At 41.8% G+C, this 14,255-nt stretch overlaps 1 protein-coding gene across 5 annotated transcripts in view; it reads left to right on the top strand.

Moving 5' to 3' along the window:
- The first annotated feature begins 4,419 nt into the window (after positions 1–4,419).
- gramd4a (GRAM domain containing 4a) overlaps positions 4,420–14,255 on the top strand; it is a 51,487-nt gene continuing 41,651 nt past the window's right edge. For 2 of the 5 annotated variants that reach the window (XM_085251289.1, XM_085251288.1), the window contains exons 1-2: positions 4,423–4,896; positions 13,438–13,651. In XM_085251289.1, the coding sequence (XP_085107415.1) occupies positions 4,868–4,896; positions 13,438–13,651 (243 nt within the window). In that variant the 5' untranslated portion in view covers positions 4,423–4,867. Of the gene's footprint in view, positions 4,897–9,544; positions 9,620–13,437; positions 13,652–14,255 lie in introns of those variants that run through there. The other 3 variants (XM_085251287.1, XM_085251286.1, XM_085251291.1) reach the window with 3 other exon arrangements.

Here is a 14,255-nt window from a genome sequence, read left to right as displayed (position 1 = left end):
TGCTGTAGAGACTGTAATTCAATATTGGAATAAAAGGAACAGCACCAAGCTGGTTTAAGTCACGTCTTTTTATGTACTCTATGCATGCTCCCTAAGGGGCAGTACTATTAGAAAACTGTAAGCTATGCAGATGATATCCAGCTATCGATCCGTCTATGAAGCCAGAGATGATTATGCCCGGTCCAAAAAAACTCAAAGCAAAATATTAAATAAAATTAAGAACTAAATAACTTAAAAAACAACAACAACCATAAGCAACATTGTTTCTAACAATATGTTGATGACAGGATGGCATTACCTTGGGTCTCCAGTACTACTGTGAGGAAGTTTGGAGAAAGTTTATGTGTCCATGAACCCTAACATACTCTAACATGAAGACATGAACATTAAAAATGTGCATTAATTACTTTGAGGCTGGTTTTAATGGGTTTCCTTATCCGGTCGTTAAGTCTGACGTCACTAGCCGTGTCTGGGCCTAAACTCTGCTGCAGGTCCATATATCAAACGATCACTATGGCATTACTGAGAGTTGAAAAACTGTCTAAAGTCTTTCATCTTTAATAAAATGATCAGCGTTCTGCTCTACCAGGTGTAACAATTGAGTTTAACATCCAGACATCCATGAAAACGGAGTTTATGACATTTTACGGAGTTAGAAGTTAGCAGGGAGTTAGCTCGCTAGTTTCTATCTAAATACAATATAGCATGTCCTGACTGCGGGGTTTTGGAAACAAATTAAAACGTACAGCTCTGTTATCACTTCCAGCATAAATGAAGACAGAAAACTAAACAGCAGTGACGTTTGCAGGGTTACTGAAGTTTGGCTAGCTGGTATATAATGATGTGCTACGTGACCGCTAGCGACACAGTTATGTTAGCATAATATAAACAAGCTAACTTTTTTTCCACTCGATAAAAGTTAATGTGAGTGTTCTCGGTGGTCAGGAACAAATGTAATCGCATGGCAGGATGCTGTAAAAGGACCAAACTTCAGCCAGGAGAACAACTGAGATAATCCATCCACAATACTGCTGCATGGGCTGGGCTGTAGTTACATCCTAAGGTTTTAAAAACTGAGCTTAAATAAATGATTAGTGGTAATAAAAGCCGAGGGAGGTCAACAGTGATCACTGACTGTTTTAGGAGCTTTTTGAGATTAAATAGAAGAAAATACAAAACATTAAACATGTTAACAACACAAAAGCCATATTAAACGCAGACTACTTTAGGCCCGGAAGTAGGATTCGTCATGTCATCACTTAACGACCGGATTATCTGACTGTCCAAGTATCTGATCCAGGGTGGTGCAGTTAAGCAAATTCTAAATCTTACTCCCTGAATACAAATCTCCAGTCACTCCTGCTTGTGTTTCCTTAAGAGGTAGTCTTAAGAGGCAGACTTCAGCTATCAGGCTCCTCTCCTGTGGAGCCAGCTCCCACTTTGGATTCAGGAGACAGACAGTCCCTGTACTTTTAAATTCAAATTTAAAACTTTTCTTTTTTTAAAGGTGACAGAGTTAGCTTATATGATCTTGAGCTATCCCACACTTTTCAGTTGTCTGTCTACTACTTTGAGGTAAGTCACGCTGACCTGAAAATCGATAACATATCACTCCTTGTCAAACATTCTCCTTGTGTCCATGTGCTGTCATGTGTTCTGTCCGATGAGCCCAGGGAATGTCCTTCTTAGACGATGCCTACATACAATGTCCAAAGTATTTCCCAAAACATCATATGTAGTTTACCTGTGCTCAGAACAACCAACATATTGGAATACAATACTTGTAAAACAGGTGAAGCATTATGTGGATCCAAGAAATTGTCCTGTAGTGATAATCTACTGTGATATTCCAGTATGTATTACTGTTAACTTGTGATAACTTTGAATGCACCACTGCTAATTACCAAATTACATGGCGACATCAACAGTTCATTTCTGATATCTCATTTAAAAGTGTAGACCTGGGCTAGCAAGGTTAACAAGGTGCATTCATAATTCACTTTGATATTACATGCTAACTTAGGTTAGCAAAAAAGACACGCTTTACTTACTAAAGAAATCGAACAGCTCACTCTGGCTAGTACAATCAAAAGGCAAAGAAGACAAAAAGCACCTGGCCACAAACCCTATCCAATGCACAAAATCTAAAGTAATTAAATGAATGAACTCTGCAGAGAATAAATCTGTACCTGGCTGTAAAAATGTTTGTTTCAGCTCCAAAGATTGTCATTTTAAAATTGGAGTACATTAGGATTGACCCACTTTTGGAGCCACCCCTAGTGGTCATTTGAAGAACTACACCTTTAGGCACTTCCATATTGCCCCCCCCCCCCCCCCCCCAACGATGTAGGTTGCTGCTTCCATAAAAGTAATTATTTGTTCAAATAGCAATCTAAAATTTTACATAGCAGACGGATAAGTGGTGCAAAGCTGTATTTTAATCAGTAGGCTTGTCTTGCTAATTAGGCTTTATTTCATATAATCTGATTAGTGATGCAGAATACTACAGAAAGCTCTAGACAACTCAAACTCTAAGTATACCCTTTCATGTAAAGTCTGCACAAAATACTCTTGAACTACATATGGAAAATCCCGTGCCTCACACATTTGCCTACACAAATGTGAAGGTAATCTAAACATCTACTGTCTTTCTTTGTCTTTTGTTGAAGCTAAAACCACACAAGCAAAGCTGCAGGCCAACCAGGGCAGAACTCTAGTGAAGACAGAGCTACTGCGATCCTCACTGGGCTCATTGGTAGTCTGACAGCAGCCATTGAAAGCACTTGTGATTACTTCCCCGTAATCTATGGTCTTATCTGAGGGGCCAGAGGTCAGTTAACTCCTGTTTCTCTCTCAGTTTCTATCCGTTTCACTCTTCGCTCCTTTCAAAGCTCTCTTCTTTTTTTCTCATTTGAACTCAAACAGTGGAAAGAGGACGGTCAAAGCGGTCTGTTAGCTCAAGATCACTTCATCACACAATTGCTCAAACAGTGGGATAACTTCATACAAGAGGCCCCTCTGGGATTCTGTTACTTCGAAAAGACCAGGAGAATCTCAAAGACTGACATCAAAGACTATGCAAAGGTTAGTATCCTGAACTGTATTTTAAGGATTTATGGAAAGTGCCTATTTTCAAAAGTAAGGTGTCTGAAGTTGCTGTACTCAAGATTTATTTTACATATTGACTCGTTTAAGACATCAGCCTTATTGTGGGTTCACAGGGGGCAAACGCAGAGCAATGTATCTACAATAGATGAACAGTATCCGAAAGTCATGAACCCAAGAAATGAAGCCTTATTAGAACGGTCTCGGTGGATAGCCGTCCGAAAGCCGTTCTTAAAGAAGGGAAACAAACAGAAAAGTTTGACAAATGACATTTTTGGTTCAAATCATTATCAATATGGAGGTCAGAAGAGTGGTACAACAGTGAGTGTCATTTGTAAAGGAGGCTCTGTCATGGCTTGGTGCTGACATTTAAGCCAGCTGTGTTGGCGATCTTATCATCGCTGATGAACACAAGTACCATGGGATTTTGATCCACCATGCAATGCCATTTGGAAAGTGTCACTTTCCAGCATCACAACGACCCACACTGCATTAAAAGCATACCTAGATAGAAAACAACACAGTGGAAAACTATTCATGGACTGGCCTCCCCAGCATTACTGAAGGAGTGTGGGATCATCTCGACAGAGAGAAAACCAAATAGCAGCAGAACTCCAAGAAGCCTGGAGAGCTCATTTTAACTTCTAGATCCAGTATCCACCATGTTTCAGTGTTTGTTTGTTTATTCCATGGCAGAGCAGATAGAGATTTGAAATATCAGGTAGACCTTGGCAAACAGGTCTGTAAATATGCCAGCAATTTCTTTATAAGTGTGCTTGAAGAAGCTAAGTGATTTTTTTTATAAAGAAAAAGGAGGAAGCTTTTGTTATTGGTGACTTTTACACCCCTTAAAACCTGTCACGTCTGGCAGCAGAATTAGAATGCGATGTTGTGCCAGAAAATTTAGATTTTCCAAGCATATAAATAATCTATAGGCTCCTCCTGTCCCTGTGTTTCCTTTTTCTGTTAATTTATCCATTGCTATTAGTGTCATTTTGGTTATTACAGTAAATGTATAGTATCAGCTGGCAGGCAGGGCAAAAAGGAATAGGGCCAAAACAGGATTTATATTATATTGTTACTAGTGTTGATTTGAAGAAAGTTTAACAGGAGAAACTAACAATAAACTTTTAAAAAATATTAAAAACAACACTGAAGATATTTCCTATATATGACTCAATAGAAAAGATGATATTGCTGCAGTAGCGGGTTGATTTACAGCGATTAAGTGCATTATAAGGAGGCCATTGTTTAGCCACCTGTTCTATAATTTATCAGGATGTGAGAGAGGCAGCCACAGGGCGGTGGTAAGGAGAAGTCGCGGTGTTTCCGCTCGCGTCCCGTTTGTGAAGCTTTGCTGTGAAGCGTCAGCCCCCGGCGGCGGCGGCCCCTTTAAGAAAGAAGCGCCGCACACTGACGAAATTTCCCCGGCCCTGCTCTCTCTGCCAGTCTGTGTAGATCGACAACAGATCGGAGCAGCGCCGGTATCTGCAAGCTCCGGGCCAACGGCGCTGGTCAGGAAAGCTCTCTCCAGGGAGGAGGGGGGACACGCAACTGGGTTTTTTTTCCCACTGTCTGCCTGCCTGACCGCTCAGCTCTCAGCAGGAGACGACATTTAGTCGGCTTTCAGAAATTAGCGGATGTATCGTCGGGATGGATGGACGGAGTGAGCGGCATTCGCCGTGAGACTGGCGCTAATTTGACGTCCTGAGCAGCAGGTGTACAGAAGGATAAAGCAGACTAAAAGGCAATCTCAGTGTTCATGAAACTTTGCTACGATTTACGTGCTGGGTAAGAAACGCTTATTTTATTTGTGAAACACAATAAATGGCTGTCGTTCTGGAGGGGAGGGAGAAAAATGAGGGGTATTATTTTATGACACCCAAGCTGTCCCAGCGTCTCTTCGGGGTCACCCAAAATGCGGATTATTTTGGTTTTCTTTTTATCTTTCCTGAGACCGCTAACTCGAGGCCTAAGTTCAACCCCCACCGTTTGAAATTAGTCGCCCTTAACAGATAAAAGTATAACGGACGCATTTGTTGTATCGTGTTAGTTAGTTTGGCCTAACTGTGCCAGAGTCTGACGGCTTTTGATGCTGTTTAAAAGAGAGAGAGAGGAAAAACACGCTTCTTCTCATTTCCTGGCCCAGTGTAACAGTGAATTTTTAAAATCAACTTCTAGTCTCAACCGAAACACTCAAAAGCACTTAAAAACAAACAAATGTTAGCGTAATATTTTACATATTTTCATGTTTTGTACCTCGGTTGCACCCCCAGAAAGATCAAGTGCTCGTGTGGTGTGTTCACTTACAGTCGGAACCTCTGACCTCTAAAAGGTGCTGTCAAACTGGATTTTTGATTAAACCAGTTGGTACAGGGCTTTAGTTTTTTGTCGCCATACAGAGTTCAAATGTGATTACTATTTGATCAGAATCACGTTTTAACATCCTATGGAGGAGCGTGACCAGTTGTTGAGGAAGAATCTATTGTTTATATCCTTGATTATGTAACTGCAAGGTGAAATAATAGCGCTGATGCTGCATGGCCAGAGGGCTGGAGGGCAGGAAGGAGTGTGTAATTTCCATGCTGTTGGCTGTTACATCATGTGCTGATCGTGACTGTTTGAGTAAACCTCACTTCAGCAGCCCCGCTCAATAATGCAGGAATTCATATTAACAGAAGTATTTCCTCATGAGTCATTTGTTTTTGGGTTTGAGTTTGCATATCAGTGGTACATCACACGGCATGCATGACCCTGAGTGGCAGCATTCAGATGCTGCACTGCCCAAACAATAACCCTTGACATGATGTTAGGGGGAAAAAAAGCCTGCCTTTTTATTTTCGTTGAGCAAAAACCCCACTTTGCCTAAAGGGTTGCATTAGTGGGTTAGATAAAAGCTGGCGTATCCTTGTCCCCACCATTATTCTTCTGTCAGTATTTGTTCGCTGGGGGCTGTGCTTGTGCTTGAAACCTTTGTTTTGCTTTCAACTATAAACAGAGCCGGATGTGTCTAATAGGTCTTGTTAAAGTTCATCATATCTGCGCACTCCTCCTGCCTTCCTGCTCCCTCCCGAGGGTTGACATCAAATGAAAAGGCTGGGCTCAATAGAAGCATTCACAGTGACGATATGATATGTATGGAGATAGATTTTGTCTTTAATCAGAGGCGTGATGCCTATATGCTGATATGGAAACTTGCGATATCTCTGCGCTGTTACAGTGCCATTGTTTGTTTTAGTTATTATTCTGCTTGTCAGCAGCCTGATGCTGTTCGTCTCTTCTGACCATCTGTCGCCCTTCACCTGATTATTAATGCAGGAAAGTGAACAAAAGTTGCAGCTGCCCATTGGAACATTCTGGCTGTTGCCTGTAGATGAGTTATTTAAAGGTCATGTCCCTCCCTCCCTGTCTCTGAGTGTCTTATGAAACTCATACAAGTTGAGAATAGCTCCACGGGTGAGTGTCTTGCTTTATTCAGCCTTGTTTCTACAGAAACTAAGCACCACGGATGATGAAAGCAGGATGTCCCTACATGGGTTTATACACCACGTTCAGTGAAGGCACCTGTAACGGGAAGCTAGTTCTAAAGCATCAGTCACCGAAATGGAAACACCGCACTGTGGCAGGTCTTTGTTTTCTTTTTAAACAAGCCTTTATTATCAGACCTGACTGCTAATGTCCCAGAAAATATACAGACAGTGGCCCTCATGTGTAAGCGCTCAAGCTTTATTGGGCACCCTTTCATGTATGGTTGATGGACACCAGTGATATAGTTATGACTGAAATTAAACTAAGAACCATTTCATGATGTTTAGACATAAAACCATGTAATGAGTGTCTCTCATGATAATGCGTTATCATGGCTACAAAGACAAATGTTTAACTTAAGAGGTTACTATGCCTCCTGATGAGTGCATTATGTTGATTTCATAGGGCTCCTCAGCTAGTTGCTTTGCAGGATTTTATGAGCACGTCTATGAAGCTGTTAATAATCCAGAGCAATAATGTGATTAGTTTGCACTTTTATTGGGGATTTTGTTACTGCAAAAGTGTATAAGTTACGGTTTTCACCTTGTGAATGTGTGTGCGTCGTCTTGTCAGAGTGCGGTCTTGACGACACTTTGTGTAGCAGCAGCTACTAGAAATGTGCTTTTGAGTGCTTCGCCAGATCTGTCTGTGGCAGATTCTTGTCAGCATAATTTCTGGCGTAACTTTAAGTTACGTGTCTGCAGGTTTCAGTGCACTTAGTTGCTGGCACATGATTGGCTGATTGGATATTTGGGATAACAAGCAGTTGAACAGGTGTATTTAATGAAGTGGCCTGTGAGTGTTTGTAAAATTTTCAGAGGGAGGCAGTGCTGTTTCACCATGCATAGACTTTACTTTGGCGGGCTGCCCAGGTATGTGGACAACAAATATATTTGGCTACATTGCTATATTGTATCATTTATCTTTTCATCCAACAGCGCCATCTGCAGTTTACTAATAAACACTTCCTTTGTTTACAGTGAATAATTCTATTCATTTCTATTAGTACTGCTCACTTAGCCCTGACCCTTCCTTAACCCTCCGAGGGTTAATATTAAGGCTAAAGTAAATACTAAGTATTATTAGTTTTAATCCACTGAAACAAAAATATTTCACAGCTTGTGCCTCGAATGTTTTGATCACAAGTTGGTGTTTTGATTAATATTAAAAGGAATAGCACATTCATTGTTATGCAGATGATACCCAGCTTTATCTGTCATTGAAGCCAGACATAGACCAATTAGTTAAACTGCATACGCTCATGGCGGCGACGGAGAATGAGAAGGGCGAAAGCGGATCGTTGAATGAAACAGATGAACCAGAATTGGTTTGTAAAAATGCTGCAACTTCAGTGGTGTGGAACTGGTTTAGCTTTCGTCCGTCAGATACACAACAAAGCACATTTTTTGGTAGCGCATGCTAGCGGGCCGTCGTTATTACCGTGTTTTTTGGAAAATACGGCACATTTAAAATCAATCCTTTGATTTTTCTGAAAATCGACAGGGCCCCTTATAATCCCGTGTGCCTTATGTAGGAATTCTGGTTGTGTTTACTGACCTCGAAATGATTTTATGTACACGGCGCTCGAAAATCTGTCAAATGTTTTGGTACGACTTTGCTAAGCTACGAAGCTGCACCGCTTGATGGATTGTCGGAGTTTTCCGGCTATCGTAAGCAGGAGGCCTCTGCTCTCGCCTCCTTCCCCTAACCCCCAATTGGTCGCAGATGGCTGCCCCTCCCTAAGCTTGATTCTGGTGGAGGTTTCTTCCTGTTTAAAGGGGAGTTTGTCTTTCCCACTGTCGCCAAGTGCTTGCTAGGGGGTTGTCTGGTTATTGGGGTTTTCTCTGTATTATTGTAAGGTCTTTACCTTACAGTATTAAGCCCCTGGAGGCTCCTGTTGTCGTTGTGATTTGGTGCTATGTAAATAAAACTTAACTGAGTGCTTTTGAGATGTGTAAAATGTCAGTTTTAGTTTTAGTTTCACCTCCATGGGAAACCACAAGTTGCAGAAATAACTCTTGAGTAAGTCGACTAAAGGGCATAAGACTGCCTGCAAAAGCATGACCATGTCTGGCTGTTGTAGCGAGCGTGACCCACATGACCACGAGTAACTTCAGGCTATTAAGGTCATTAGCAGGCGATATCCCAAGAAGACACAGACATGTATACACACACACAGTGTATTAGGCCTTAATACACCAGGCTTGTAAAGCTCCTCACCTTTAACTAAGGCATACAATAATAAACCATTTCAGCCATTGTAATTTTGTTTTATGTGCATATGTGTGTTTGTGCATCTCTCTGCTGCTCTGTTGTTTGGTTTTATGTCAGCAGCAGGCTCTCTCCCCTGGCTGGTGTGTTCACGGTGACTTATGATTAGGTAAAGGTGGGCCGAGGTGTCTTTGTGTTTGTACATAGCCGAGCAAATGACTCATGAGGGCTGTTTGTGTGTATACCCACAGTAACAGTCGCAGCGATCAGACCTTGAGCTAAAGCCCCTTCCTCCTCCTCCTCCACTTCTTCCTCCTCCTCCTTCTGTCCTCTCTTTTCATCTTTTCATCCTCCTATTTAAGCTGCTGTGGTTGAGGCTGCTCCTGGACCAGAGAAAGAGAACCTTTTAAAAAGGAAATAAGTAAACAGGAGGTAGCCTGAAGAACACTCCGGTGAAAGGAGGCAAAGAATAGCATGGGAACACGCAATGTGCGCTTGAATAGGAGCTTGCCTTGAGACTCAATGCTGCGTCATTCGCTGACATTTTTCTGACTGAAAATGTCAGTTTCTGGGGTTGTATCCAAATGTGCCTCTATTTTCTTTTCCAGCAGCCACTATTGATTTATTTATTTATTTATTGATTGTGTTGTATTATAGGTAATCAACAGCCTGGTTGAGCTGACTATAGGGACCGTCTGAGCTGATCCACCGAGCATGCTGTGAGTGGATTCGGGTGGTTACTGCGAGAACAGATTCTAGCGTGACAGGTGTCTAGGCAAGTGGAGGGAAGTGTTTATTAACCTGCCACTCAGCAGGTTTCCATTCACCCCTTGGAGGGGCGCGGAGATAAACCCACCAGTCACGTTTGTAATTTCCACTCACATGTGCCCATGTGGCCTGTTTCTTGTCTTTAATTCACCGCTAGACTTGCTGCCTCAGTGCCAGTCTAATTGTCATTTGTTTGATTACGTCTTTGCCTTGTCTTATTTCCTCTTAGACACGAGGAGTGATGTGTAGTCTAGTCTGTTAGTGCGGCTCTCCACTGAAGTGTTTAGACTTTTATGAAGTTTGTGCTTCAATCTAATGAGCTTCAAACGAGTCCCCTTTATGCGGGCTCAGAGGAGTTACCCACTGTAGCAAATTATAATTCCTAACACGCTGTTTAAAGGCCTTTGAATGTTCTTCATAATGGCAGGTCTGATCAATTTGTTGCTTGTGCAGGGATCGGCTGCTGAGGATTGATGAAATAAGAGTTTTTACAGTATTTGCAATAAGAAAGAAGTGATTCAATCTTTAGGCATAACAAACAAATGGGCAGTTAATAAGAAAAGCAGGTTGGTAGCTAAGGCTGCCACTCCTGAGCTCTTAGAAAAGAAAGTTGGACTAGTCCTGAGTCTGACAACAAGTCAGTATGGTAGAAAGCTTGACGGCTGTCCAGCCATTCACAAAGCAAAGTCTTGACAGGAGTCCAGTCAGATAAACTCTGCGTCATGTTGTTGTATGGCAGGCATTCGGTCAAGCTGATTAGGTCTCGGGAGGATTAAATCCAGAACGACTACTACCCATCACAGCCATGTTTATTGTATATTCTGGGGTCTGTGCTCAGCTGCAAAAACTGATCGTGGTTTCCACCGACAATAAGGGATTTTTTTTTTCTTTTTAAATATTTATTTTTAAGAGGCTTTCCTTAGGGATGCACCAGTGTTTGTTTTTTTTTCTAGCTCTAATATGATAACGATAGCTTAGCTTCAGGTGTCTGCCAAAAAGAACAACTAAAATGTAATATAATAATCAATAAATCCAAATATATCAGTTTACTTAATTAATATTGATAAGATGCAGGTGAAGAGCTGAGCATATTGAGACGTTGCAGAGCAGGTGCACTAAAAGCTTTGGGTGAGAGCGACAGAATGTCTTTGATGTTAACTGACACAGTTTGTGCACGCCACAATGTTAATGTTAGACTGTTAGTGGTTGTGGTTACATACTTTCATACCTTTCATTATCTCGTAACAATAACAGTTTTATTTATATAACAGATTTCATTAGATGAAAACTAAATGTGCTTAACATAGAAAATGAAAAAATTGCGTAGGTTTACGTTGCTTTAAGGCAGTGAAAACGGCAAAACGGAATAAAATAAAACAGCAAAACTTATTAATTGTAGGCCTGTGTGGTTTTGAGTCTGTTTTTGAATGTAAACACAGATGTAATTGATCTCGAGTGAGCAGGTTGGTTGTTCCAGAGAACAGGACCACATTAACTGAAAGCACCTTCAGCAAACTTGGATATGATTCTGGGTATAGTTAAAGATCTGAACCTGATGACCTGAGAGGTCTGACTGGGTTGTAGGCAATCATAAGGTTGTTTACCGTGCTGATAAGAAATGTTAGTGTAGCCATAAAAAAAAATCCTGTTTGTTAAAGGACAGTTGATCCAGCTGTCTACTTGATTACAGGAGTAATTGAAGCTGTTGAGGTAAATGGTAAATGGCCTGTATTTGTATAGCGCTTTACTAGTCCCTAAGGACCCCAAAGCGCTTTACATATCCAGTCACACACACATTCACACACTGGTGATGGCAAGCTACATTGTAGCCACAGCCGCCCTGGGGCGCACTGACAGAGGCGAGGCTGCCGGACACCGGCGCCACCGGGCCCTCTGACCACCACCAGTAGGCAACAGGTGAAGTGTCTTGCCCAAGGACACAACGACCAAGACTGTCAGAGCCGGGGCTCGAACCGGCAACCTTCTGATTATAAGACAAACTGCCAACTCTTGAGCCAGGATTGCCCACATGTCTCCATGTGTCTCACTAAACGTGTCATCATCATCCATAGGTTTCATTTTTTTATAAGTCAGCTACATATGTGCTAAAGTTAGCTGCAGGTCCTAATTTAGCTTTCAGCCGATCTGATACAGTACACTCTTCAGCTTTTGACATATTTTGTTTTTGAGTAGGTGTACTGATTATTTTAGTGTGAATCAGTACTCGTTAGTACCAACATAACTCGTTGATAGTACAGAGTGTGGTACCCATCCATAGTGTTGTCATGTTTCTGTTGTCCTGTTAGGATTTAAAGTAGACACATGCTGTTGCTTACACTAGTTAACAATGCGGAGCTACAGTGGGCTAAAAGTTTGGGATAGTATAATTTTGGACTTGGACAATCTTTGCACCATTTTTAACTGTTTACCATTCGTTTTGATATCTGTCCCTTACATTCACTTGTTAGGCTGCGGTAGGCTAGATCCTTGTTCGCAGCCAGCAGGCCAAACAGCTTTTTCTGGAAGAAACACTGAGTGCGTGATAGTTGCAGTGAGTCACAGCTAGAGCCTGGCCAGGATAACAGTCAGTTGATAATATTGCAGCACATGTAGCCAAGTAACGTGTTCATCTGAAGTTGCCAGTTAGATTGTGAAATGCATTGCTGGAAAACTAATAAAAATCAACCCACGATTTTTTCTTTTCAGTGACATTTATATTCGTGCACTCATTAAACGCCTGTGTCGGCACTGGTCTCAAGAATTCGCGATCTGCCGGACTGTGCTCGCTACAGTTGGTCAAATCACCTTTAGTTAGCGCTTCTCTGTCACGCGCCATAAAGGAACAGGAAGCTAGAAACAACATAAAGCTGAAAGAAATGTGTTGGTTTTGCTAATTGAGATCAAAACACTACAATAACACAACATTTTATATTTTTATTAATATTTCTATTTTCTGTCTATTAGTCATTTCATACACGGACCAGTTTAGAAACCATGAGTCCTGATCACATACTTCTGGATGGCACTATTGATGTGAAACAGCAGCCTTGACAGCACTGTGATGTGTTTGCCAGAAACAGTTTAGCACCTGTTGTGCTTTGAAGCTGGTTCCTGTTAAACTATCATGACCTGTTTCGCACATTGCTGGTAGATGACTTTGTAAATCCTGTCTGTATTTCGTTACTTTCATAAGGGTCAAGTTTACTGCAGTGGATGATGACTCAAACAGCCCCCAGTCTTCATTAGATGTCAACCCTTGACACGAAAACGCAACCATTAAGCCTTTAACAGCCTCCCACAGTCCCTCTCGACCAGCACCACCTTTCCAGCTATTGATGTGAATTAAATCTGCTGTTTGCTGGAGGAGTGACAGGATACGGTGGCCCCATATTCCTGTGTAGACTAAAAAGAGGAGGAAAATCCAAACACTGGCAAATTTGGAGCCTGAACATGCAGTCTAAGACTGTAGTATGTGTTGGTATGTGAGAAAATGGATCAAGCACCGCCTTACAGGAAGAGAAGCGTGACACGTTACATTTCTTAGATTTAAGATTAAGGTTTTATGTTACAATCAGTGAATATTTTTTAACTAATAATTGAATCCCTTCCTCTGTATGTGCATCAAATTAATTCAGTAAAATATAAACCAAACTATTCTGTAAACAATAATCTGTATATAACGATGAAGAAAAACATGTTTACATGAACTGCAGTGGGTCTGTGAGTTTTGTAAACAACAGGGGAGTAAAGACATTGTTTTCCTCTCAGTGTTAATGACTCGTCCTTTACTGCCTGTTCAGCAGCCCGTGTATTTTGCGCCCGCAGGGTTGCCGTCCGCCATGTTAAGGTAAAGCCCAGGTGTGCGGTGTTGACCATGCTAAAGCGCCTGGACAAGATCCGCTTCCGAGGCCCCAGGACGAGAGACGAATTCCCGGATCTGGCCGAGTCGCCACCTGCCTCCGACAACGAATGTAGCGACGACATGCAGCTGAAGCCGAGAGCAGCTCTGCGTGACACAGAGGACGTCCTGCGAGAACCCGTGAGTGCTCATCATTTTGTTTTCTTCTTTTGTGTTTGTTTGGTTTTTTTGTCCTGTGATGGAAAGGTAAACACACATGGGAGGATTTAGGGTTTTGTTTTTTTTTGTTTTTTGGGGTTGTTTTGTGACTCATCCATTAGTCCTTCTAAAAAGGGTGTGATGCTAAATCACTGAAGTTGGTGTTTCCTCAACAGAAAAAAGGGGGGAGACAAGCAGGGGATTTTGCTTTACCTTTATCATGCTGGTTTGAATTTCTTCTCCAGTTTAAGGAGCGCTGCAGCTGAAAAACAAAACCATGTTGCTCTTTTTAAAAGTCCCCTTCTTTCTGCTTATCTGAAGAGGAATGAAAAAGGGAGGGCTCATCATGAAAAGAAAAATGGAGGAGATGGCGGCAGTGAGGTTTTTCTAATAGTGGACATAAGATATAGATAGCCATCAGCATGAGTCAAGAGCCTAAATACTGGAAGCATTTGTGAGAAGTAGAGAATGAAAAATGGTGGGAGAGAAAAGATTTAAGCGGGGAAAGTGATGGAGGAGGCGAGAGGACAGGAAGTTGGCCTCAGAAGATTGGACTCCAAGATGTCTAGAGGGGAGGGCATGGACA

The sequence above is a fragment of the Mchenga conophoros genome, linkage group LG17 (assembly GCF_057382185.1).
Source record: "Mchenga conophoros isolate Kocher_MC1m ecotype Shallow Benthic linkage group LG17, M_conophoros_male_GT1.1, whole genome shotgun sequence".
Classification (NCBI taxonomy): domain Eukaryota; kingdom Metazoa; phylum Chordata; class Actinopteri; order Cichliformes; family Cichlidae; genus Mchenga; species Mchenga conophoros.
Note: the sequence above shows the minus strand (reverse complement) of the source record. Positions and strands in the feature narration are given on the sequence as shown.